The following is a 27,454-nucleotide window of genomic DNA, read 5'->3' as shown; positions in this document are numbered from 1 at the left end:
CAGGGTGGTCTCAACACTTGTAGAAGAATAATACCCTAAAAAAGATTTTATGCAAACCCCACTAAGGAAATTCAGTGTTACAGGCTTGCCCCACGTGATTGTTTATGAATTAAAGTTTCAGATACATATGTGTCTACTATACACGTCACTTTTGACTTACATTCTGAGGCAGTTGCTCTGGATTAAATCAATGATAAGCAAAAAAAAAAAAAAAAAGCACTTAGAACAATGCTGGGTACACAATTAACTCTGTGTTAGGTATTGCGATGCCTGTAGTTCCCACACATCGGCTACACCAGTGGTTCTAAGTGTGGTGCAGAGAACGCTGAGGGTCCCAGAGATCCTTTCAGGGGCTCCAGGAGGTGAAAATTCTCCTAATACCATGAGAAGTTGCCCTTTTCCCTCGTTCACTCACAAACGAGGCCTATGACAGTGACACTGCAACAGACTGAACAAAAAAGCAGCTGAGAATCCAGCCAGGTGTTATCAAGATTGCAAAACTGTAAAACAAGCCAATCTTCTCCCTACACGTTTGTGTCTTAGGAAAACTTCATAAAAACCACATTAAATGTCATGGGTTCATCATTATTTCGAAAGGATTTTATAAAATTTTGTCAGCTTAATTTATAAGATGGTAAATATCGATAGATACAGCCCCACAAACAAAAGCTCTTTGAGGTCCCTCAGTAACTTAAGAGTACGTAAGGCTCCTGAAAATGAAGCACGTGAGAACCACTGAGTTAACACTTACAAACAACCAACTTCTGGAACCTGAAGGAGGGGAAATAGCTTCCTCAATTTATAACTGGTTCCTCTTTCAGATTTATCTCAAATCAAAGCCACCAGGGGTATGTAAATCAGGCTGGACTCCTGTGTCCTTACCACCCACTAAAATCCCCTGCACCGTTTTAGGGGTCCCTCTAACCTGGACATGAACTATTAGAAACGTCAGAAGTTCACTTGAGCCCGAAGTCACCTCTGATTTGTCAACTCCTAAACACGATCTCTTAAAATTGATGTCAGTAAATAAAAGAAAATGCTTTACTTACTTGTGATACTTAGCACTATTAACATTTAAGTGTCCTGCACACCAACCCACCAGCACTTCCTGAGCTGAAGTCTACATGGCTACACCTCACACCACGGTCAGCAATGCTGAGCTCTTGGTGCCGAGCACTGCTGTACATGCTGCAGATACAGCAAGGGGTCAAGACAGCAAATAAATGTAGCACAATGCCAGGCAGTGGCCAGTGCCAGGAGGAGAAATGAAGCCAAGCCAGAGAAGAGCAAGACTAGGGCAGGATGGCCTGGCCCCTGCAGGCACAGCAGCGGGGAATCTGATTAGGCAACACCTGAGCAGAGACCTGAACGGAGGGAGCGCACCGCCTGGTCATCTCAGACAGTAGAGTACAGGATACGGCGGTTCTGAGAACAGTAAGGCGACGGGGCTGACAGCAGCCCTGACCTGACGGGAGGAGGGAGAAGAGAGCTTGGAGAGGCAGCCAAGGGCCAGATGTCATGTGACCCTGCAGGAGAGCGTGCCATCCTGCTGCTGAAGGATAAGCGACATCCACAAGACTGGCCAAAAGGACTCTCCATAGTATTTCCTTCTATCTTATTTACGAAGTTTCTGCCTACAATGTAAATTATTTCTTTTCAAAAGCAGTATCTATCCAAACATAGCCAGAACTCAATTTAAAATTTAGAAGTGTCATTAGAATTCATCTCACTTCGGGCTGGCTAAACTGACACATCTATACCATGAAATACTCTGCAGCTACACTTTAAACAGCTGGAGGTAGGAGGAGAGTAAGAAGATATGGCACTAAGCACAATGTGGTAATCTGGGTTGGATACTGCAACAGAAACATGCAATTAGTGAGAAAATGGATAAATTCCAAATAAAGCTTGCAGTCGGTAACATACTGTCCTGATGTTAATTTCTTCTGACAAATGTACAGTGGTTCTATAAGATGTGCACACTAGTGCAACCTGGGTGAAGGGTATGTAGGAACTCACTGTGCTATCTTGGTAACTTCTCAGTAAATCTCAAATTATTCCAATATTTGAAGTTTTTTTTCTTTTTAACGAGGTAGTAATAGGATCTAGTATCTGGATTAGCATGAAATGACCTCTAAGAATAAATAAAAGCAGAAATGCAAATAAAAACCACCATTTACTCTTCAAATTGGCAAAATTTAAAGTTTGATGTCAAGTATTAATGATTCAAGTAAAAAATACATATTTTGCCAAAATCATTTTAGAGAGTAACCCAGACATTTCTAGTTAAGGTGAAATATGTACAATCCACAACTAAGCAATTCTGTTCCTAGGTATATCCTCCAAAGAAATGTCTGTCCATGTGCACAAGAATAGTGATAGCAGTTTGTAACAGAAAAATAAAACAAATGGTAATAACCCAAATATCTATCAACAGAATGGAGTATAAGTATGATATAAATGGAATATTATTCTGCAGTGAAAATGAAACAGCTATACGTTATCAACATGGATGAACCTCACTAGCCAAGAAAATACTAACCCTAGAACATATACAATATTTGTAAAAAATTTTTAAATATTTTTAATATATTTTTATTTATTTCAGAGAAGAAGGGGGAGGGATAGAGATAGAAACATCAATAATGAAAGAGAATCATTGATTGGCTGCCTCCTGCATGCCCCACACTGGGGATTGAGCCTGCAACCTGGGCATGTGCCCTGACTGGGAATCAAATGAACCCTGATCTCCTGATTCATAGGTCTATGCTCGGTCACTGAGAGGCCGGGCTATAAAATGTTTTTAAATATCCAAAACAATACTACACACACTGATGAAGGTTACATTGTATCTATAAAAGTATAAGACCTGCAGGAGGCAGCCGATCAATGATTCTCATCATTGATGTTTCTCTCTCACCCTCTCCCTTCCGCTCTGAAATCAATTTAAAAAAAAAAAAAAGACCTGCAGGAGGATGATAAACACCAATTCCAGGAGGGTGGTTATCTACGGAGGGAGATGGGGCAAAGGGTGGGTGGTGGCTAAACAGACTTACCCTAGGAATCACAATTAGTAACAAGAGGCCTAGAACCTGAGAATTCAGGTTACCAGGAACCAGCCCTGATCTGCTGGCTGCTCTAATAAAAACCGAGTTTGGCAGCCTATAGGATAGACTCCCACCTCCCTCCTAACTGCTATCTACCCTGGTTTGTTTTCCTGGCCCAGTAATTATGTCCAGCATACATATTTATGGCAATTTAATTTTTTTTTTATTAAACTTAAAACAACCTTTGAAATGCAAGACAGCAGGAGATACTACAAAATCAAGGGCAGAGAAGGGTCACTGTGCTGGTGGGACAAGGACATTGACAAACACGATACTGTTTTCACTCCTGGTACAGCAGAAAACCTTCTGGTATTCCCTACCTAAGCCCTGTCATACAGTGATTTATTAAAGCCTCACTGCAACCCAATTAGACAGGAATGACTATTACAGTGAAGGAAGCAGTTCAAGTAACCTGCCCCAGGGTACACTGCTACTGTCAGCAATGTGATAGTCTAACTTCTACTCCACAGTTACCATCTCAGCCTCAGCATAACGAATTGTAAATTCCACAAGAAACATGAACTTGGGATAGATTATTTTTCAGTGCACAGGCCATTACACAAGGCATAATTCAGATTATTTTCTAGAACTTCATGGAACAAAAAGTAAAGCAGTTAGTACTTCTGCAACAGTTAAATTCTTCACCCTAATCACTATATTTATCATTGTTTTAAAATGGTGTGTGTGTTTTTTTGTTTTTAAAAAAAAAAAGGCAAGGTAATTAGCATTCTCTTCTGTTGATTTAAAGAAAATCTAGCCCAGCCAGTGTGGCTCAGTGGTTGAGCATCGACCCATACACCAAGAGGTTGCTGGTTCAATTCCCCATCAGGGCACATGCCCAGGTTTCCCATTCGATCTCCAGTAGGGGGTGTGCAGGAGGCAGCCGATCAATGTCTCCCTCTCATCGATGTTTCTATCTCTCCCTCTCCCTTCCTCTCTCTCTAAAATCAATTTAAACAAAGAAAAGAAAATCTAGACCTTCCTTTTTGGTGGCAGAACCAAATAGGATCCAGAGAGCAAGGCTTAGAGCAGTGATGGGCAACCTTTTGAGCTTGGTGTGTCAAACTTCGCCAAAAAACTGAGCATAACTCGGGTAGTGTGTCACTTTGAGGAAAAAACTAACTCCAAGACGCTAGTTGCAAATGTTTCATCCTCAGGAGCAGCAAATGTTTCATCCTCGGCATGCGGCCGCGTGTCATCAGAAATGGCTACGCGTGTCAGTGCTGACACGTGTGTCATAGGTTCGCCATCACTGGCTTAGAGCCTGATGTCTGTAACCTAGAATGCCCAAGGTCGAAGACGGCCTCCAAAAGCCATGGCTCAGGAGTGGCTTGTTTTGGCCTTGAGAGCTTCCCATGCCTTATTAGGTGGTTACCCGCCCCCCACCCCCGCCCCCTTTGCCCCAACAACAACCAGTCTGCCCTTCCTCTTCCCCATTGTCAAGTTCGGGCCTGGCATTCCATAGTTTCAAATACCAAGAAAATGGAGGAGCAAGTTCAAGTTCTCCTTTCCCTAATCTAGAAAAACCCAGATCACGCAATCCAATATACCCTTCAAGTCTCACAGGAGGGACAGGATACAGCTTGTCAAATGTAATTCAAGCACTTACCAAATCCTTGCTTGGTTAATACAAATAAACCCTCCTGAATTACATCTTCACAGTAAAACTGATTACTGATTGAAAATTGACAAACAGGGTGTTTATCCAAAATTCCTGGCAGGTGAGAACTGGAATTCTGTTGATATTCAGCAGACTATGACATAAATTCATGTCTTGCATCATAAACAGCAGCAGCTATCAAATGAATATACAGAGGTTGTCCCCCAAAAATGTACATACTTTGAATTATAAAGGCGGTGTTTATTAAAATACATTTCCTTTTCAAAATTGAGCTATCAGCTCTTAAAAGTGTGTGCACATTTTCTGGACACCCTGTTTTTGTTCACAATACACCTAGCATCCCTAGAGAGCCTCCCTGCCTGTGTGGGGCAAACACCCTTCAGCTGGCTAGCCATTCCACAGGTGCCAGGAGCAGGGGCAGCCTGGCTTCGGAGGGCAGTACCACACCATGCTCCGTGCTTTTACACATTAACACTGAACTAGCCTTTTCCACTGGAGGAATCACCCAACCATATGGCCTTACTGTAAGATTCCTTTATAAGAAGTTCAAAAAGAGCAGCTGAGTTCTTACATCTACGGCGCTAAAAGCTAACGAAGCTGTCTCCTTTGGGGCAAGCAAACAGGGTAGTGAATGGACAGTCCTGGGGCTTCTGGGTGCTGCTCCCCCTCGACTCCTTGACCCTGGGGGCTGCTTATGCAGGGGTGTTCACCCTGTGGTAATTCATCAAGTAATACACTTAAAATGTGTATGCTTCCTGAGGGCAAATGACAACCCAGGGCGTTTGTAAAAAGTTAAGAGGTTAGTATTGATGGAAGGCTAGGGAAAGAGCAAGCATCGGGAGCCCTGGGTTCTGATCCTGACCTCGGTGAGTGGCCTATGATTTGGGAGAGTTACTTCTGAGGGAGCCCTGGGTTCTGATCCTGACCTCGGTGAGTGGCCTGTGATTTGGGAGTTACTTCTGAGGGCCTCGGTGTCTTCATTCCTTACAAAGTGGGGAGATCAGATACTCTCCAATTCTCTCGGCATACCATCACTTCCCTTTATTTTTCAGGTAGGGAAAAGGAGGGACTAGAGGGGTAGAAAAACAACTCAAAAGCAAAGGTCTCCACCACGAGGACATTATCAAAACACAACCTATAAAGCTTCTCCAGATTCAGAACGACACTGTACTCCACACAGCAGCGCCATGTTGGAACGGCAGGTTCTAAGCACCTCCGGGAGCAGATGGCGGCCGCAGCCACGAAGCTCCTTCACGAACAGCATTAATATTACTGGAAACTTTGGAAATACATTTCCAAAAAAGTATGGCCAGAGCTGTCAAGGCAAGTCCGTGTTTATTAAAATACATCCGTACACTGTGTTAGCGGCATGACCTTGGCATAACCCTAACGGCCTGGCAGCAAGGTTAGAGCAAGGCCATTACAGCACACTCCCACTTAGCCAAGTGTGCAGGGAAGCGGGCCTCTTGGCTTAGTTAATATTCTGGTTAACCATCTTCCCATAGCAACCAGAGAATTTTACATTTCCAAAAAATCAATTCAGTTCCTTTAGGGTGTTTGAGTGATTCAGACCTCTTCAAGGTCTCATGAGGTGTGACTCACTGCCTAAGAACAATTGTTTAATGGGGGGTGGGGGGGAGGCCCCGCAGGGGGACTGTTCTCAATCAGTATAGAAAATTTAGAGACTAGCATTTGTTTATTACACCAACCATAAAATAACAAGCAGTATCAGCCCGAGAAATAAATTTTCTTCAGGGACTATAAAACCAAAAATCTTTCTTTATAAGCAGTTCACCTTTCATCGTCTACAAGTAAAACAAGTTTAAGAGCTTGGTTTAAGGTTAAGAACACATTCTTGTGAGTTGCTGAAAGCGAACATGAGGAAAAACACCTTCAACCTACTTCATCTAGAAGTATCCTCTTAATTCTTTTGTTAGTTTATTGAAATCTGGATGGCTACATGATACTTAAAACGGAGGCTAGACCCTAAATTACATAGTTAATAAAGAGAAATTTAGGCTGGCCCTAAAGATCAGGTTTATTTCCCTCAGTGGGCTATTATCTGAAAACACCCAAATCTGTTTGTAACTTAAAAGTCAGTGTTATATAAATTAAAATCTGGCTCCTTAACTATCCACTTACAAACTGAAACCTGGTTCTGTCACTATCAAACTACAGAAATGTCTTTTAAGTAACCCAATCTCACTACTTTCCCTTTACCGTGATGATTTAAATGGGGTTAAGATGTGAGGGCAAGAATTAGGGGAAAGGGAAGGTCAGGTGACACGGGGAGGGCACTAGGGCCCCTTCTAATTCCAGGAAGACAGTGCAGCCGGTACTCAGGCGTTGCCTTCGGAGCCTGTAATGATTTTAACAACCAGTCCTATTTCAGGGCAATAAACAGGTGTACGAATACTCATGTGCTCGACTTCTCCCATACTTACGTTTTCCCCAAATGTAGGCCACTGCTAAAACCGGCCAATGGCTGTGCAAAGACATCTGAAAGCATGTGAAATGAGGGCTCCATTGCAAAATCATCCGGATCATAAACACCCCGTACCATCTTCAAGATGTAGGGTCAAGAATATATACACGAAAAGATAAGCATCAACACAAGATGGTATAGTGGGCTTTTATGCCTCCTGCAACTTCAATGCTCTTAAAAACTGGGGCAACTGAGGCCAAGGGCCAGTGTGTCCGACTGGATGGGGCCCCATTCCATCTCCATCACGTGCGCCCAGCGCGAGCACAACACGGCTGCGGCTGCGGGCGGGCTCACCCCCATAGCTGGAAGGGCAGCCTGGGGGGGAAGGGCCGGGCCGCCCCAGCCGCCCTGGGCACCAACTGGAGCCCTGAAGGAGATGCCGCCCGCCTCACCCCTCCTCCCGGCCCCAGGCCCTCAGCGGCCGGCCTGGGGCTTCTTCGCCGCCTGCCTCCCAGCCAACTCCCGCAGCCCCTCGCCGCGCAGCAGGTACCGGCGCGGCGCGTACGCCTGCGCAGTGCGCGTCCCTCGCCAAGCCCAAAGGGGACCCGAGAGGCGAGGCCGGGCACAGCCGCTCAGGGACGCGAGGGCCACGTTCCGCTGGGGACACCCTCCCAGGCTGGGGGGTCCCAGGTCTTACCCGCGCCCAGGAGGCTGGCTAGAAGAAAGAGGGCGTACATGGCGACGCCGGGCTCCGCAGTCTGCAATGCAGGGCGTCAGCTGATCTCGGGGATATAAACCTGCCCAGCCCCGAAGCCGCCTACCGCGCAGGCGCCAGCTCCGCCCCGCCCGGGCCTGCCCAGCCCTCCCGCAGCCTGACTCAGCGCCTCGCAGGGCGCCTGCGCGAAGGGGCGGAGGGAGAGGATGGGAGGGAAAAGGAGGGAGAAGAACGGGGTAGTGGAAGAGAAGGGAGGGGTAGTCAAAATAAAAACTAATAATTGAATAAGTCAATGTTTGGGATTATATATAATATATTTTTATTGATTTCAGAGAAGAAGGGAGAGGGAGAGAGAGAGAGAGAAACATCAATGATGAGAATCATTGATTTGCTGCCTCCTGCACGCCCCACACTGGGGATTGAACCCACAACCTGGGCATGTGCCCTGACCTGGAATCCAACCATGACCTCCTGGTTCATAGGTTGACACTCAACCACTGAACCACGCAGGCTGGGCAATATATAAAATATATTTTAAACCTCACGTTTTTTTCTATGTGTCACCATTTTCTATTATTCATACCATTTTCCAGATAATCTATACTCAAAAAAATTAACCAACTTTAAGTTCTCACAGTCAGAATTCAAATTCACCACTCAACCCACACTGTCTCCTAGAGATGGTGTTTATAGTATTTACTTGTTGGGGGGCAGTGTGTGACTTCATCCTGGGCCGTTTCCCCCGTTAATATTTCATATTTACAATCACTTTTCTTTCCCGTGACTCCCAGGCAGGTTTTTTCAGTGTTAAATACACTCCTTCCCAAGGTCCTACCATGGTTTGTCTGTGCACTTGGAGGGAGTGGAGGGAAGGGATTGAGGAGTAAAATGGAGAATAGGAAGTGCCTCAGCCCTTGGAAAAGGGAACAGGAAGTGAAGCCTGAATTTGAGAGCCCAGCTTGGAGTCGGCCAGGGGCCTTGTTGGAGAAGGAAGATGCCCGCCCTGTCCAGCCCTCAATCCTCATCTTATTCCACAATACGAAGACCGGGGTGACCTACACAAAACGACTCACCTTCTACTATGGCTGACCTTGTCTGCTTGTGAACAGAGGGATGACACCACCACTACCCCCACTGCACCCCCTCCCCCCTGGGACAAGTACCTACCAGCCTGAGGGAAGAAGGAAAGGAGGGAAATATCACCGATTAGGGGAAGCCCTTAAGGGTCCAGTAGTCCCATTCCATCCACGTGCCAGAGGGGAAACGGGCCAGAAAGGGAAAGACATCTATCAAGGTCACAACTGGCCTGGTCAGGGCACACCCAAGGTTTCCACCCGCTCCCACAATCTGCAACTCTCCTAGGAACAGCTCGCAGACAGAGGTCTCGGAGCCTGTGGTTCTCCCGTCCTCACCACCCCCACATTGCAGCTCTTACTTCCCACTGGGGAGTTGGATGGGGAAGTATGCATCGCAGTGGGCGAGTGAAAGGACTGAGTAAAGTTGGGAGAAGATTTAGTCTCGACTGGATACCTCACCGGTTGGCCTCAGTGGCCAGATGGAGTCCTCATGGCTGCCCCATCTGCAGGCCCCCTGAATCATGAGGCAGACCACCCCAATAGTAAGATAAACGCAAGGGAGATGGGGCCCTAGGATACAGCTCCTTCCCTCAACTTCCTGAAGGAGCAGGGAAGGCACCCCGAGTTCTATGAGAGGTTATAAGACTCCAAGCTGAAAGGAGGCTTACGGGCCTTCAGATCACCTGCTCGCACTTTGGCGGAGTTACTGAGCTCCCAGAGCTACTTAATGACAGAGCCTGAACCGACCACTGCTCCTTTTTAATACCCACCCCTCCCACCCCCATTAACTGGAGGGTGTGCCCGTGTTTTTGAGATGAACTTTTGCTGCCTTTCACTTGCACACCTGGAACACAACTGTCATATGTTCCTTCATCCACCTCCTTCCCTATAAGGACATAATTTTAGTAAAGAATATAAAAGTGAGCCCTGTTCGGTGTTGCTCAGTCAATGGTTAGAGCAGTGGTCGGCAAACCGCGGCTTTCGAGCCACATGCGGCTCTTTGGCCCCTTGCGTGTGGCTCGGCGTTAGAACCACTTCTTCAAAATAGACTCGCCCAGGCCGAAAACCGACTTCTGTGCATGGGCCACGAAGTTTCAATCGCACTGTACGTGCTTGCCCGCACGTGGTATTTTGTGGAAGAGCCACACTCAAGGGGCCAAAGAGCCGCATGTAGCTCATGAGCCGTGGTTTGCCGACCACTCGGTTAGAGCATCAGCCTGCCCGGTCAAGAGCACATACCTGGGTGGCAGATTCGAACCCCAGCCTCGGTCGTAACCAATTGATGTGTCTCTCTCATATCAATGTTTCTCTCTCTCCTCCTCCCTGCCTTCCACTCTCTCTAAAAATCTATAGAAAAAAAATATCCTCAGGTAAAGATTAACAACAAGGAAAAAAAAGAATATATAAGTGAAATACAACAGTAAGAGGACTATTACAGCTTTTTACCAAGTCAGTGGGTGTTTAAATCCTCTTAAAACACCTTCCTAACCATCTGTGCATAGGAAGCAAGAGCCATGAAGCTATTCGGACCCTTTGATCCTAGCATACCACTCCCAGTCATACACCCGCAAAGGGAATGACCCAGAGCTCGGAAGTCTTTTATCCAAAGTGTTCCCAGAAGGGCCCTTTATAGCAATGGAAACTGGGGAGACCCCTAATGCTGAACACTGATGAGCTAAGAAAACCCACCTGGACTAAACAATGCTACTCCAAGCAGCTTTGCAGCAAGAGGTGGGAGCAGCGAGCGCTGGTGTGCAGCAGGCCTGTGAGGGAAGTGGGTTCCAAGAAATATGGACAGAGCAAGGCCCAAGGCCCAAGGCCCATCTCTAGGTCAAGCCTTGCCACTGACTTCCCAGAGGGGCCAGCGGAGCTGGGGAGGGAGCTGCAGGATCCTCCAGGCCAGGCAGGTGCCCAGGGAGCCAGGACCTCCTGCCGGCCTCTTGGAGGCTGCTGGGTATCAGGGAGGGAGGAACAGAGAACTGGCGGTGGGCGAGTCTGCTGACGTTGAGTCAACTCGTCTTTGCATTATTTCACTCATCATAATGTCCACACGTTGCTTTGTATTTTTTAAAGAAAAAATTGTAGGAAAAATTACAGAAGAAAAGAAAATCCCCTTTATCTCCTCCTGTGAGCTCAAGTTTTCAGGGAACCGAAAAGATAACTTTTCCCCAGAAATGTGAGGCATACTGGGGATGCTGGCAGAGTTCCTGATGGCGCTCCAGTTCAGGCCCCACTTCCTCCTGAGGCCCCACTTCTGGTGCCTGCAGCTCTTGAAACCTCCACCTGCTGGCACACCCTCCTCGGGGCACGCCCACTCAAATCTCCTTTGGGAGTGAATTTTCTTCCTCCCAGGTGGCCTGAGCCCCCATGAGACTGGCAATCAGGGGAGCAATGGGCAGCGGCAGCCTGTCCCGGGCTCGCCCCCTGAACCTGTCTCCAAGGCCCTCTTTTCTCTAACTTTATCGGTACAGAAAGCTGACAGCAGCCCGGCCTAGGCTCGCTCCTATTGCTTCTTCTATCCCAGGCCCTTCCTTGTTTCACCTTCCCCAGCTTTAATAAACATACTCCCCAAATCAAAATCATAATAATAGTTCCTCTGTTGACTGCAGAAGGCTTCCATCTGTTTCTACAGCAGAACAGTTGTTGGCCAAGACCGCTGATACCATGGAGGCCTCCGCTGTAAAAGCCCAGACTACCCACTTGGCCCCCGAGCTCCACGCTGGCTCCGCCACCCTAGAACTTTATCCTGCCCTCGATGGGCAGCCCCCATCCCCACTATGTCTCAAATACAAGCTCAGGCTCTTCCCTCTGCAGCATCTCCCTCATCGAGACCTCTGGCCTCCAGGCTCTCCTGCCTGCATTTGCCTTTCTGCCTTGTCTGGACTCCTCTGGCAACCACTCAACTTCAGTTACCCAACCTGCCAATCCCCAGCCTCTGATTTCTTCTCTTCGCTCCCCACCTGCCCTGGGCTGCCGGAGAAGCACCCATCCCAGCCAGCCTCCCCCAGCCCTCCGTGCTGCTCAGCACCTATTTAACCCTCCCATGTGGCTTTGTCTGCTATTGCCTCCTAATACCCTTCACCTCTTTTCCCCTGATCTTGATAGTTAATCATCAAACCCTTATTTCTGGCTCAGCACATGGACTACATTTCCCAGCCTCCCTTGCAGCCACAGGACTTCATTTTGGCCAATGAGACAAAAGAACAAGTTCCCATTTTGTGATCTAGGTACTGTTCCTAAAAGGAGGAGCCGAACCCAGTGCAACTAGTTCACAACTGGTATTGCCAGGACACTGGAGGACCGTCCTGGAAGGTCCCAGCTGAGCCAGGCTGTTGTCTTAGAGGTTTGGGTGGCCCAGGGAATGAGCAAGCAGGGGGATGGGCATCAGTGAGTCGGCTGCTATTTACCAGCTGGTATAGAAGTATTTCAATTATTTACTGTTGCAGAAGACCAAAGAAAACCAAGGACGCTTCTGAGAAAAAAAGGAGGGACACTGTTTAATATGCCAGCGGACTCAGGGAACAGCTTTCCAAATCTGAGAGAAGGAACACGCATGGGGCCCTCCCTTATATCTCCCTGTGGTCCTTGTCCCGCAAACATGGATTATGCTTCCAGTCCTTTTCGTGGGCCTTGCAAGAAAGCCCTCAGGTGTTGGGGGTCTCCAGGCCATATCTGATGGTCTGGCCTGGCGTCAGCGTTAATAACCCTCCCTCTGGGCAGTGCACTGTCCACAGCCCAATAGCCTCTGTAACAGGTTCTGCAAGACCAGTATCTGGGAAAGAGGTAGTGACTTAATTATAGGTTATCAGGAATGTACACTGAGCTTGCTGGCTTGGATTCAGATCACTAGCCTCCAAATATCAGGGTTGCATTGGAATTAGCCCTTTTAGCCTCCTCATTACTATTGATACAACTCTACTGAGCGTCAGTCCTAGCTACAAACATTTTTCCTCTTTATGCTGCTTGGGTTGCAGACATAATGGCAGGAGCTCGAGCATCCATCCTGGACCATGAGGTAGAGAAGTCTTGATCAGGATGATACTGCAACAAGATAAGAACCTGGATCCCTGATGATTATATCTGCTCTGGACTGCCCACCTCCAGACTTTATATGAACACACCCACATCTAATTTTTCATTATCTTAAGTTTTTGTTACATTTCAGATCTTCTCAACAATGCTCAAGCCCCAGCCTCATCTTTATCTGCATCATTCTCATGTCCTATTTTTCCTTTCTGTCTCTAAGAAGGAAATGCCTTTTCTTCCCTTTGTGAGGCTAAATTTTAGCTGCTAACCCCTCCTATGCTTTTGCTGATCAGCTCCTGTGACCTCTTGGACTGAACTAATATTCTCTCCATTCCTTTTGTCCATTGCCCGGGCCTTACCAATCCTATATAATAAAAGCCTAATATGCTAAGTGCCCAGTTGTCCATTCAACCAATCAAAGCGTAATATGCTAATGAATGCTAAGGCCGCTCAACCGCTCACTATGACATCCACTGATCACCAGGGGGCAGACACTCTGACTGGTAGGTTAGCTTGCTGCTGGAGTCCAGCCGATTGGGACTGAGTGAGACAGGCCGGACATGCCCTGAGCCCTCCCACAGTCCCTTCATGGCTGGCCAACCTCCCACATCCCTCCCCAGCCCCGATCATGCACCGGCAGGGTCCCTCAGCCTGGCCTGTGCCCTCTTGCAATCTGGGACCACTCAGGGGATGTTGGAGAGCTGATTTCAGCCTAATCCCACAGGCCAGGCCAAGGGACCCTACTGGTGCATGAATTCGTGCACCAGGCCTCTAGTTGTTAAATATTTTTATCATCATCCCTCTAGAACAGTGGTTCTCAACCTTTCTAATGCCTCGACCCTTTAATACAGTTCCTCATGTTGTGGTGACCCCCAACCATAAAATTATTTTCATTGCTACTTCATAACTATAATTTTGCTACTGTTAATGAATCGTAATGTAAATATCTGTGTTTTCGGATGGTCTTAGGCTCTACAGGTTGAGAACCGCTAGCAGAGTCGCCTAAGACCATCGGAAAACACAGATATTTACATTACAATTCATTAACAGTAGCAAGATTACAGTTATGAAGTAGCAACGAAAATAATTTTATGGTTGGGGTCACCACAACATGAGGAACTATATTAAAGGGTCGCAGCATGAGGAAGGTTGAGAACCATGCTCTAGAACTTTGCTCCATCAATTGTCCTTTCCTTTTTTATATCTTCAGTCCCCTACCCTTGCCACTGATTCTCCCCCCTCACATGAGAAATGTACAAAATGCTCACTCACTCCAAAAAAATATTTTCTCACCCATGACTTTTACTTAAGCTTGTAAATTTTCCCCAACTTTCCCTTCACTGTCATAGTCCTCGAACAGTCACCTACACTCGCCGTATCTACTATTCTCCCTCCAGACTAACTCTAACCCAGTCCCCTCCACGCCACTAAATGGCTTTTTGAAAGTACATAGTAAATTCCTACATGGAAAGTCCCTCAGCACCATCTCGTTCCCTCCAGCCTGACACTGGATCTGCTCCTCCTTCCTACAATGCCCCCCCCTCCGCCCCCCGCATTTGTCTTCAGTGACACAGCACCATCTGCAGGATGTCAGATATCCAGCACTCACGCCCCTGTGCCCACTCCCTCACCCGTGGCAGACATCACTACTAGAACTTGACCTTGAAGCCTACTCAGCTCAGTACAGGCAGACCTCAGAAATGCTGTGGGTTCCATCCAGACCACCATAATAAAGCAAGTATCACAATAAAGTGAGTGGTCATCTTTTTGGCTGCGGGGAGGGGGAGTGTCCTTGCCTTCAGTGTGTAAAAAGCGCAGCCCCTGTGAAGCACAATGAAACAAACTATGCCTACTCCAGCCACTTTCACCAGCCAGTCCAAGTCGGCCCTTGTCCTAGCCGGGGCTCCCTGGGAAACAGCTCTGAGGCTGTGATGTGTGCGCAGGAGCTTATCAGGGATGCTCTGGGGATCACATCCATGAGGCAGTGAAGGCAGCAAGATAGGGCAGAGGGGGGAACGGAACCACAGAGACGTGCAGCAGAGACCTCAGCCTAGTCGGTGTGGCTGGGATGGCCCCGCAGAACCGTCCTCAACTGAGGCAAGGCAAGGGGAACACACCTCAGCATAGACCTCCCCAGGGGAGGGTCGTAACCTTGGGCCTGAGGCTCTCTTTGGCTCAGGGAAGTTCCTGAAGAGGAGCTGTTATGGACTGAATGTTTGAGTGTGTCCCCCAATTCTCCCCCCTCCCCCCCCCAAATTCATATGTTGAAGTCCTGGCCCTCAGTGTGACTGCATTTGGAGATGGGCCACTAAGGAAGTAATTAAGGTTAAATAAGGTCACTCAGGTGGGGCCCTGATCCTATAGGATTAGTGTCTTTATAAGAAGAGACACCAGCCCCACCAGTGTGGCTCAGTGGTTGAGCATCAAACTATGAACTATGAAATCAAGGTTCAATTCCCCATCAGGGCACATGCCTGGGCTGTGGGCTCCATTCCCAGTAAGGGTGTGCAGGAAGCAGCTGACCCATGGTTCTCTCTCATCATTGATGTTTCTCTCTCCCTTCCTCTCTGAAACCAATGAAACTGTATTCAAAGAAAAAAGAGACGCCAGAGAGCTGCTCTCTCCCCACCTCCCCCTCCCAACCTGCACGCACCGAGGAACGGCCATGTGAAGATAAATCTAGAAGGCAGCCATCTGCAAGCCAGGAAGGAGCCTTCACCAAAAACCCAAATCAGCAGAAACCTGCAGAACTGTGGGGAGATAAATGCTGTGTCTGCCTCCCCGACTCTGGCATTTAGTCAAAGCCGCCCAGGCTAAGACCAGACACAACCGTGAGTCCTCAGCAGGCAGCCCTCCGGCAGCAGGGAAATGAGTTCCTGGTGCTGAAGGGAGCCCGGGTGGCCCAATGCACACTCTGCTGTCCCTGCTCTCAGCTGTCCCCCCACGTCTCTGACATTTCCTTTCAGAAAGAGGGCCCGGGCCCTAACGCAACTCCGTGACCTCTGTTCCCTCACACTCTCAGCTTTGCCCTTCACCCCGCGATTCCAGCCACTCTGCCCATTGCCCACTATTGCCTAAATGAGCCTCAGTTCACAGCTGTGTGGCCTGTGAATCCCTCCCTTCCCTCCCTCAAATCCCCCTTTCTACTTCTCTCCCTGGTGAACTTCTATTTAACCTTCAAAACCCAGTTAAAATGACACTCCCAGCGGGAAGCCTTTTCCCTGCTTTAGGGGATTCCAGAGGCTCCCTCCTCACGGCCCCACTCGGCCCTGTTGGCTACTTTCCTTTCCTTTAGTCAACCCAAAGGGGGAAGTGACTTAACCGGTCACAAGGCCAGAAAATAACAGAACCGAGACCAGAACTGGTTCTCAGGAATTCCAGTCCTCTCAATGCATAAGCTTCATCTCTGTCCCAAGTACCTGCTTCTCGAGTAGCTGTCTTGTTCATGTGTTAGCAGTACGTGTATTGAGCACCTAGTGTATACGACAGTAGGGGCCGAGGACACTGACTTGAAAGACACGGGCTGATTGAGAAGGTTACACAAGGGGCGTGATGTCACCCTGCCCCCCTCCGGGGAAGCCAGAGTGCCCACCTGGCCCACAGCTCCCTCCGGGGTCCTTGGCCACCGGCCTCACGTGGAACCTTGAGGCCCTGCCACTCTGGGCCGGGGATGCGCACATTCCCGGCAGTCAGTCCACTCCGGGCCCTTCGGATGCTCTGTGGGGAGCTCCCACAGGAGCTGGTGAGTCAGCGGAGCCCATGTGGGGTGGGGGTCAGAGGGTGCTGCCGAGTCACTGGGAGAAAGTCTGCAAGCCACGAGGTCAGAGGCCTTTTGAGAACCTGCTGAAAGCTGTGAACGCTCGGCCAAAAAATGCTCAGAGAGCCATTTTTCACTGGTGTCAGGAGGCTCTCAGACCTCCACCATCCGTCGTTGAATGTCAGAAGCAGAACTTCAGTAAACCCAGAGGGAAGTGACTTAACCAGTCCCATGGCCAGGAAGTCAGAACTGGAAACAGCCCTGTCTGGGATTCCAGTCCTCTGGGTGTATCCGCTTAGTCTCTGTCCCAGGCAGCGAGCGTAAATGAAATCATGAGGCTTCAACTGGGGGGGTGGCGGCGGGGGCGGGAGCGGGGGGCGGGAATAAAGATTTACTCAAGGGCCCTAGGGTTTGCAAACCAGAAACACAGCGAGGCAAAACCCAGAGTGTTTCAAAGAAGAAAGAAAAGCTGAGGGTTCGTGTGGTAAAAAGTGCGGGTTTGAGAAGAATCAGTCCTGAATTCTTAGCCTGGGATTGGCCAGAGATGGTTCTCTAGATCAGCGGTTCTCAACCTGTGGGTCGAGACCCCTTTGGGGGTCGAATGGCCCTTTCACAGGGGTCGCCTAAGACCATCGGAAAACACAGATATTTACATTACGATTCATAACAATAGCAAAATTACAGTTATGAAGTAGCAACGAAAATAATTTTATGGTTGGGGGTCACCACAACATGAGGAACTGTTTTAAAGGGTCGCGGCATTAGGAAGGTTGAGAACCACTGCTCTAGATGCTTGGTGCAGTGGATGATGGATGTCAGATCTGGGTGTATGAACATTCTTTCTCTGGTCCTTCCGGTGGGGGTGGGGGGGTGGGGGGCAGGGGGATCAGAGGGTTGTCTGGCATTGATGATGACTGGGAAGTTCAAAAGCTGAGTTCCCAGGCTGGATAAAATAAGAATGGAATTGTTTCCTCGGGCCTCAACTCGCTTGATTTCTTAATTCTGCAGCTTGACGACAGTGACTCCATGTTATTTCTCCACTCTGTTCCTAACACCTATCACCCCCTCCCACCACGTCAAGGTCCAGCCGCCCTTCACCGCCTGGTAAGCCTCCCCGCTCCCTCTAGCTTCCGGCAGCTTCTTTTCCTCCATCTTCTGAGCAGCCTCAAGCCCTGGCCGAGCTTGGGGGGCGAACACTAACAAAGGTGAGATTGGACCAAATATTTCCTGAGCCTGAAAGGGAAGCAAGAACTGGGTACAAGCAAATTAACCGCATTAGCATATCTCTAAAAAGCAAAGCTTCCTTAGCAGCGTGAAGTTCCGGGGAGGGACAGACAGAAGAATCAAAAAGGCAAATTGGCATTATATAATAACAATAATAATAATAACAATGACAACTGGCATTAATAGACTGCCTGTTGTATGCCAGGCCTTCTACTGTTCACTCTACGTACATGACCTCAAATCTTTAAATCAAGGGTAGATTATGCCCATTTTTAATTTTGTTGTTGTTGTTGTTACTACTCACCCGAAGATATTTTTCCATTGATTTTTAGGGAGAGTGGAAGAGAGAGGGAAAGACAGAGAGAAACAATGTTGTGAGAGAAACACATCGATTGGTTGCCTCCTGCATGAGCCCTGACCTGGGCTGGGGAGGAGCCTGCAACCAAGGTACATGCCCTTGACTGGAATCAAACCCAGGACCCTTTGGTCCACAGGCTGATGCTCTATCCACTGAGCCACACCGGCTAGGGCTATGCCCATTTTATAGACAAGGAAACTGAGTCTCAGAGAGGCTGACTTGCTAGGATATTCCTGATCCTGGCAGAACCAGGATTCAAGCCCAAGACAGCTTGAGGCCAACGTCTATGCCACACTGCCATCATTGAGAATGCCCAGAACTACCCAGGGGTGCCCTCGCCGGGACACTCACCTTGATGCCCAAAGCAGGCAGATGCCAACTCTGAAGATGCACCAGAGCCCTCAGGGCTGGATGCCATCAACAACCACGGTCTGTATTTAGGTTCTACACGCCCAGATCGCAGGGGGTGGGGGGTGCACTCCGCAGGGCATATTATCCTGTGCGGTTGACGGGTTATTCCCCACAGTAAAGGCTGCTGTTGGGGGGCTCCTGGTCAGGGTGGCAGAGTGGATTCTAGGTGTTATCATCCACCTGCCCTAAGGGTCTCCCTGACGACATACTGATAAGGACCTTCTTTTGCTTCTTCCGCACCCTCACCTCCACCTCTACTCCCAGGCGGGTACCCCCGTGTGTATGCGTGCTTTGTATGTCTCCAAGGGCTCTGGAGAGCAGGGCCTGCATTCAGACCCTCAGTGCAGCTCTTTGTGAAAAACTTCCTCCTTAAGATGAGTGCTACGTGGAAAAGTCTGTTCCCGACAATTTTGATTTCAGATCTTATCATGAACCCTAACGACCCTGTTATTGGTTAAAAGACTTCAGACAAACTGCTTATTTTCTCTACATCTCACATTCATCAAATACCTCCAGGGTTGTCATGGAGATGAAAGGAGGGTCAGGCACAGACTCTGCTGTGAGGTTCAGAAAAACGTACAAAAAATAAACATTAATGACTGTTTCTGTTAGGAGTGTGCTCAGAATGAGAGCATTAGTAACGCATCTGCTGTGTTGTTTTTTTACATCTTAATTTGATATTCTTTAACTTTCCTCTAGAATCCAAACAAATTTTAAGTTTAAAAAAGTTTTTATTTTTTGTTAATCCTCACCTGAGGATATTTTTCCCATTGATTTCTATTTTTAAATATATATAGCTTTTATTGATTTCAGAGAGGAAGAGAGAGGTAGAAACATCAATGATGAGAATTATTGATTGACTGCCTCCTGCACGCCCCCCACTGGGGGTGGGTGTTGAGCCCGCAACCCAGGCATGTACCCTGACTGGAATCAAACCCGGGACCCTTCAGTCCACAGGCCAACGCCCTATCCACTGAGCCAGGGATCCATTGATTTTTAGAGAGAGTGGAAGGAAGGGGGAAGGGGAGAGAGACAAGCATCAATATGAGAGACACATCGATTGGTTGCCTCCCACACATGCCCCTATGGGGCTGGGGATCGAACCTGCAACACAGGCATATGTCCTTGTCCGGGAATCGAACCTGAGACCCCTGGGTCTGCAGGCCAACACTCTAAACACTGAGCAACACCAGCCAGGGCAATATTTTTACTTTGATTTGTGTTGCTTGTATGGAATAATCATTTTAAAAAACTTACGTTCTACCTCAATTAAAGCCATTAAAAACATATACTAATAAGACCGCTGCTCTGGTTTATGTGTTGGACTGATGAGTTGTTCATGAGTCTCATCCACTCTGGGCTGTGAAAACATTCAACTTCTTACTCAATCAGGTGGACTAAGACCCTTGGACCATCGTAACGTCATCAAGATTGTGACACCCGAGGAAGCCATTTCCCCCTAGGCAAATCTGTCCTGTTGTCATATTGCCTCTTCTAATGTTTTCTAAAACGAGCCCTTGCCCCACATCCCTCAGGAAGCATGCACCACTGCTTTCCAGGCCCTGTGCTCCCCTAATCCACGGATCATGTCCCTGGAATAAAAGGCATCAAACTCGCTACTAAATTGTATTCGTTTTGCCATTTGACAGTTCTCCAAGAAGGCCTGCCCCCCAGCCTTTGAGTGGGCTCCCGCCTCTCCCTGGAGCTGGGAGCATTGGGTGAACATGGCAGGGTTCCCCTTCAAAACCCTGTCATGCAAAACAGTAAAAAGATCGGTGGTGGCCAGGGGGTGGAGGAGGGGCAGAGGGCTGCAGAGCACAAGGTGGGGCAGAGAAACATTCTGTCTGATCCTGTAATGGTGGGCGTATGACCTTGAAGGGGTTCAGAACGCCCCTGTTCCGAAGCAGCACAAAGTAGCACAAAGATGTGTTACTGGGCGTGTGGAATATCTTGAGCCAACGGCAATGGAGACCCTGCAGGCTCGTGAGAAACTTCACCCCTCCCTTAGAGAATGTAAATTGGGGGCCTTACCCATAATAAGAGTTATCACCAGAAATAACTTCCTATGACCTGTCTGTAGGGCGGGGAAAACATCTAATTACCGAACACCTGCTCTGCACAGTGTCCTTCAATGACCTTCGTCCCCTCTGCAGCCCCAAGGCACCTTACCGCATCCTTCACTCGGAATGTCGCCTGTTCCTCAGTTTAACTTTCCGTCTCTGACCGGCTCATGTATGTGGCGGCTCTGACCTGCTCCCCTACGCAGGCTTCCCGTGGGTACATGTGTAATTACATTTGGTCATTTTCTCTTGCTATTCACTCTCACATCTGTTTGACTATTAGACCAGCAGAAAGGACCTTGAAGGTGGAGGAAAGTTTCTTCCTCACCCACACATGACCCATTTGCCAAACTACAAGGCAAAGAATAAACCCTGATGTAAACCATGCGCTTTAGTTAATACTAGTGTGTCAATATGGGTCATTGATTGTAACAAATATACCACACCAGTGCAAAATGGTAATGACAGGGGAGCTGGGAGGGGAGGGGAGGAGCATGGGGGAACTCTATCACCTGCTCAATTTTCTGTAAAAGTGCAACTGCTCTACAAAAAATTAAGTCTGTTAATTAAAACAAAGTAAACCCACAAAACCCTGTCCCAGAGACCAGGCCGTAAAAGGCCTCCAGGATTCTGGGGTCAGAAATGCCCGATTTGGCCCAGAAGTAAATGACCGGGTTGTGACCCACAGACACACAGGTCCTAGTGGCCTCTATAGCACTAACGCAATGCTGAGATATGCAACAATATAACGTGGAAAATCAAGACAGAGCAGTTGTTTAATACTCTCCATTTGTGTTGAAAGAAAAAGAACATTTGTACATGTTTTATCATATTTGCCTGGAATATCTCAGGAAGGATTTAGGGCAGGTAGAAGGGAAACTTCTTACTAACCCTCCTCTAGAATTCGTTTAGAAACCATGCAAAGGCATTGCCCATATTAAAAACATAAAGACGATTAAACCTATTATAAAGTGGCCAACATCACCCTAGCTGGTTTGGCTCAGTGAATAGAGGATCAACCTGCAGACTGAAGGGTCTTGGGTTCAATTCTGGTCAAGGGTACATGCCAGGGTTGCAGGCTCAGTCTCCAGTAAGGGGCATGCAGGAGGCAGCTAATCAATGATTCTCTCTCATCATTAATGTTCTTATTTCTCTCTCCCTCTCTGAAATATATATATATATATATATATATATATATATATATACACACACATATATATCATAAAGTAGCCAATATTATTCATTGTCAGAGGAGAGGCTCAACATCACTAGTCATCAGGGAAATGGAAATCAACCCCACAATGAGAGACCCCTGCACACTCACTAGAACGGCAGTTACTAAAAAGACAGATAATAGCAAGTGTTGGCGAGGATGTGGAGGAACTGGAACCCTTGTGCAGTGCTGCGGGGGGGTGGGGGGGGAAGTAAAATGGTGCAGCTCCTGTGGCAAACAGGCTGGCAGTCCTCAGGAAGGTAGACATAGAGCTATCATGTGACCCTAGGGCCTAGGCATATACCCATGGGAACTGAACACATACCTCCACAAACAACTTGTACATGAGTAGTCATAGCCACATTATTCATAGTCACTCAAAAGCAGAAACAACTCAGAGGCCCATTACCTGATGAGAGAATGAACAAAATGTGGTATATTCACCAAATACACTGCTATTCCGCAATGCAAAGGAGTGAAATACAGCACGGTGAACTGTCAAAATGTTAAGTGGAAGCAGTCAGTTTGAAAAGGCGGTTTATTGCATGGTCCCATTTACATGAAATGTCCAGCATAGGCAAATTTCTAGCGATTAGTGGTTGCCAGAGGCTGAAGGGGATGGCAGGATTGGGGGTGACAGCCAGGGAGTGCAGGATCTCAGGCGGGGGGAGGGGTTGGTAAATGATCTACAATTGTTCTATAGAGGATTGTGGGGATGGCTGCAGGGTTCTGTGAATATACCAAAAGCCAGTGAACTATACACTGTAAGTGTGTAAGGTGTATATGTGCAGTAAAGCTATTTTATATTTTTAAAAATATTTTAAGAAAGTATTTTCTTAAAATTAATTTTTAGGGGGGAAAAAACACACACGCCTAAACAACCTAGGCCCTAAAATGTCCAGAGAAAGAGATACCAGGTTCCAAATCCCAGGTCCCCCACTTGCTGTACCCACTGTGAGATGCTGACGAGGCCTCAGTGTTCCCCTCCAGGAAACGGGGAGAATAACTGGAGCAGGACCGTTGTGAGAATTCGATGAGGTCGGGCATGTGAGGGGCCGGCATAGGCCGTGTGTGTTGGTGCTGCACCGACGGGAACCACGAGCAGGAGGGTGTCATAGGTCACAGACAGCTTTCCTCCCTCCTATTTATTAAGAGCAGGAGGAGAGGCTTCCTCGAGTCGGCAATTAGGTGGGGAAACTGCCCCACAGCCCACGTGTCCCGGGGGACAGTTGTTCTTCAACACCCCCTCCTGCACTGAGTCTATATCTGCTCCATGACTTTGGATTCTCCCAGCATCTAAAGCCATAACCCCCTCCATCCCCAGGGTCACCTCACCCCATGCTGGTGGCCTACAGGGCTGGGGGCTGAGTGGCTGCAGTGGCAATGATGTCAATGCGAGGGGAGGGGGGAGCCCACACAGGGGGAGAGGGGAGCCCAGCCCACTGCCACTCACCCTCCCCTCCAGCTGCTGGGAGCCTGCTGGCTGGCTGTGGGCGGGGCTTTCTCCCTCTGGTCTGCCCACAGCTCGAAGGGGCTCCCCCACACCCAGCCTGCCAGCAGGTGCTAAGGCTGTCTGACAGCATCCACAGTCAAGCCCCCTGTGCCTGCTTCCCCCACAGGCTATTCCTGGCCTACGAGGTCCCCCCAGAAAGAGCCTCAGTGGGAGCCAAGAGGCTGGATTCCTGCTTCCCGCTCATCACAGCTGAGCAGCAGCACCTGGGCCAAGGCCCTGCCCCTCTCCAGCTGCGCTGGCCCCATCACCAGTGGGTGGTGAGAGGCTGGGGTGCAGGCTGTCCAGGCTCCGCCCAGCTCTCAACCCCCACGGAGACACCCTGGCTAGAAGCTCCCTGGGAGTAAGTGTTCCCAGTTCCCAGTGTCTGGCCACTTACCTGAGCCACCTTGGTCCTACCATGCGCTGGGCTCTGAGCCCTCTGCACACCCCAGCTCATTGTCACTACCCTGGCCCGGGAGCTGAGTGTGGCTAGGAGAGCAGGATAATCCAGGCCTTGAGGCTGGACACTGGGGTGGCCTCATGTCCCAGGTCCACCATGGACTAGCTGTGCCACCTGAGCGAGATGTTTAAGCTCTCTGCACCTAAACCCCTCGTTTGTAAAATGGGATTGATAACGGTACCTTCCTTACAGAGTCCTTACGAGTCTTCATTAGTTAACACATGTAATGTGATCAGAACAGTGACTGGCACGTGTTAAATAAATGCACAATAAGATTGACCTCTTATTTTCCTTTTATAAGGAACCAGGGGCTCAGAGAAGCTGGGTAACCTGGCCAAGGACACACAGCTGGGGCGGGGGGCGGGGATGGGGGGGGGCAGGCTTTCAGCACAGGTCTGTCTGGCTCTGACGCCAATGTCTTTCCACCACCCAGCACTGGGCTCCTTGGGGAAAATGCTGAGATGAGCAGGGCAGTGGGAGCTGGTGGCTTCAGGAAGGGCATTAAAGATAATAATACCAGGCTTCGCGCCCCATTACCCAAGCAGTACCTGTTCACTGTCAACAATTAGAGTGGCTTTACACAGGTCTCCTGAGAACTATAAAAAGGGGAGGGGCCATTCAGTGACCCTCAGCAAGGCCTCGCTTAAAGGGGCCGGAGGAGATACTGCCCTTCCCACCCTCCTGGGGACAAACACAGCCCCTCCTGGCCTCTCCCACTCCCACCAGGGCGCGGGCCCACCTGGGGTGACAGCCACGAGGAAGCGCCTGCAGCTGCCGGTCATGCGCGCCCGTTCTCCAAGTCAGATGGCTGAGACGGTCATGTGTCAATGTCCCCAAGCCAAACATCACTTTCAGAAAATGAGTGACACTCAGAACTGCCCTCCCGCTTGGTCCCTGGCCGCAGGCCATCAGCAAAGGCCTCGCTGGTGCCCTGGCTGGGGCCCTCGTGTGGCAAGCACAGGCCTGAGACACCAACACCAGTTAAGGTTTAAGGTTCCTTAAAGAGCCCGCTAAGCCAATGGTCTTCTTATACCGAAAGGGAAACCGAGGCCCAGAGGAGCGAGGGGTTCCTCCAGAATCAGCCGGCAAAGGGCTGGCGCTGGGGCCGAACCCAGGTTTCCTGGCTCCCCGGGTGCCTTTTCCACCGCTTTGGCCGTCTGCCCTGGAGATAATCCGCTAGAAATCTCATTCGGATTTCATCTCAGCTCTAAGGCCTACGGGAACTTGCCCAAGGAAAGAGGAGGAATGGTTATCGAGCCACAGGGGCGGCTTCACAGCAGGGCTAGAAGCTGACGTGTGCCAGTAGCCGCTGGTATTTCTGGAAAAGGCTTAATTTTCACAGGCAGGTTGGGGCCCAGGGGCGTGTTGGGGCATCGCTGCCCCGTGAGTCAGCTGATCTGACACTCCTCCCGCGATCCCCCTCCCCATTCAGGATGACGCGGGGTTCCCGCCTTCAGAGGTAAGGTGTGGGTGGGTCCTACAGGCTGTGGCAGAAACTCATCTAATCTGTCACTCGGATCAGGACGCTTTTGAGAGTGACTGTGGACACGTGGTCACCCCACCCACCAGGAGCCCGGAGCTTCATGCCGGTGAACACAGGGGTGAAGGACACACGAGGCATGGGGTGTGCACGTGCTGGGATAGATGACGGAACGCCCTGTCCTGAGAGATGTCAGGCCCAGCACCCGGCCTGGAAACCTGGGAAAGTGGAACTGAAACCATCCAAGCTGAAAGGGCCCTCCAAGCTCGCTCCCCAGACTGCTCTAGGTCACTGTCCTTCCTTACCAAAGGGAGCAGCCGAGAGGCCAAGGACCTTGACCAAGGTCGCTCCCCGGAAGATCAGGGATGCAAACCCAGGTTCCCAGCTCCCAGCCCATTGTATACTGTGCACCCAGGTCCCCTGCACCTGAGGCCGCCCCCCCCACCCCTTCCCCCAGCACAGTGAGGCCGTGGGCGCAGCTGGAAGCTTGCTGCATCGGCTCTTCAAAGTGCTTTCAGGACGGGCGTGTGCCTGTGTGTGTGTGTGTGTGGCTTCCCAGCCCGGCAGCCCCTGTGGGCAGGCAGGCTCTGCACACAGTAGGGTACCCAGTAGGTAAGCCCTTCCCGTTAGAACCTTAGCGCGTGCCTTCAGAGGCCAGCCTGGCACACAGCAGGACCTCAGGAGGGGAAACTGAGGCAGGGGCACTCCTGTGAGGGAGAAACAGGTTGAGCAGGGCTCCTGGTGCCTGGTGCCTCTCCTCTGACCTAAGAATTGGGCTGTTCAGAGCATAATTGAGCAACCTTCCTAAGGAAATGCCCTGAAGTGGTATGCGTGGGCACGCAGAAGTGCCAGGAGTGACAGGCAGTCAAGCTGGGTGGCCGAGTCCCGAATCCTCTGCCCCTGAGTCCCCGGGACCCACCCCCGGATGCTGGACGTGGCCCCCCAGGAGCCTGCGGTGCTGGCCCTCCCCAGGCCGTCCCTCCCCGCTCACCTTTGCGACGGATTCCCTGGCAGTTGGGCAAGTCCAGGCTCCCTTTTCCTGCTTGACAAGCGGCACCGAGGTTCGGGGACTTGTCAGGTCACACAGCTGCTTCGCGGTGGGATTGGGCCTTCGTTCCCTAGGTCAGGGGTCGGCAAACTCATTAGTCCACAGAGCCAAATATCAACAGTACAACAATGATTGATATTTCTTCTGAGAGCCGAAAACCGACTTCTGCGCATGGGCCACGAAGTTTCAATCGCACTGTACGTGCGCGCCCGCACGTGGTATTTTGTGGAAGAGCCACACTCAAGGGGCCAAAGAGCTCGTGAGCCGTGGTTTGCCGACCACTGCCCTAGACCTTTGCTCTTTGCACGGGGCCTGGGTGCAGTCACCTTCCCAAAGGAGTGCGCCAGTCTAGACACAGGGGCCGCCAAATATTTCCTGAAAAACCCCCTCTCGCTGCCTCCACCTACCCAGGCCGCCTCCCATTCACAGGTGGTCTCAGTGCCGCTGGGGTCCCTGGGCCCCTCCCTCGCCCCCTGCTCTCCATCCTCTGTGCTAGGAATGTGGGTGCATTGAGGCAGGTTTCACAAAACTCTCCCTGAGAGTCCCTGGGATACACCCCTCCCGTCCCGCTCCCCCTCCACACAGGGAAGGCACGCCTTCCACCCCCAAATCTGCTGGGGCATCGCCCCGAAACACCAACGAAGGGGAGGCTGTGGGGGGAGGTACCTTGAGGCGTCGTGGGGGCCTCAGCACACCAGTGAGGCCCGAAATGCGGGCAGTGCTCACGGGGCTGAGCCTGCTTTGCCATCGCAAAGTGTGGGAGCTCAGAAGCGACAGGTTGTCATGGGGACGCCTGCTTCTTTGAATTTAAAAGCTGAAGTCCCATGTTTCCTGACAAAAAGCAAGTCTGTCTTGGCTGACGCAGTGGCCCAGAGAGATGTGGCCGACATTCCTTTCAAACTAAAGGAACGAATGCTGCAGCCCCAAGTTCAAGTGAAACAATATTTTAAAACTGAAAGGTTTGCGACGCAGGAAACAAGA

General features: G+C 49.7%; 1 protein-coding gene across 1 annotated transcript in view; it reads right to left on the bottom strand.

Moving 5' to 3' along the window:
• Positions 1–7,944, bottom strand: part of PSAP (prosaposin) — a 31,329-nt gene extending 23,385 nt beyond the window's left edge. Inside the window, exon 1 of the mRNA XM_054728838.1 lies at positions 7,851–7,944. Within this exon, the coding sequence (XP_054584813.1) occupies positions 7,851–7,890 (40 nt within the window). The 5' untranslated portion in view covers positions 7,891–7,944. The remainder of the gene's footprint in view (positions 1–7,850) is intronic.
• Between the last annotated feature and the right edge of the window lie 19,510 nt (positions 7,945–27,454).

The sequence above is a fragment of the Eptesicus fuscus genome, chromosome 17 (assembly GCF_027574615.1).
Source record: "Eptesicus fuscus isolate TK198812 chromosome 17, DD_ASM_mEF_20220401, whole genome shotgun sequence".
NCBI classification, from domain to species: domain Eukaryota; kingdom Metazoa; phylum Chordata; class Mammalia; order Chiroptera; family Vespertilionidae; genus Eptesicus; species Eptesicus fuscus.
The sequence above is the reverse complement of the archived record's forward strand: the minus strand, read 5'-3'. Positions and strand labels throughout refer to the sequence as shown.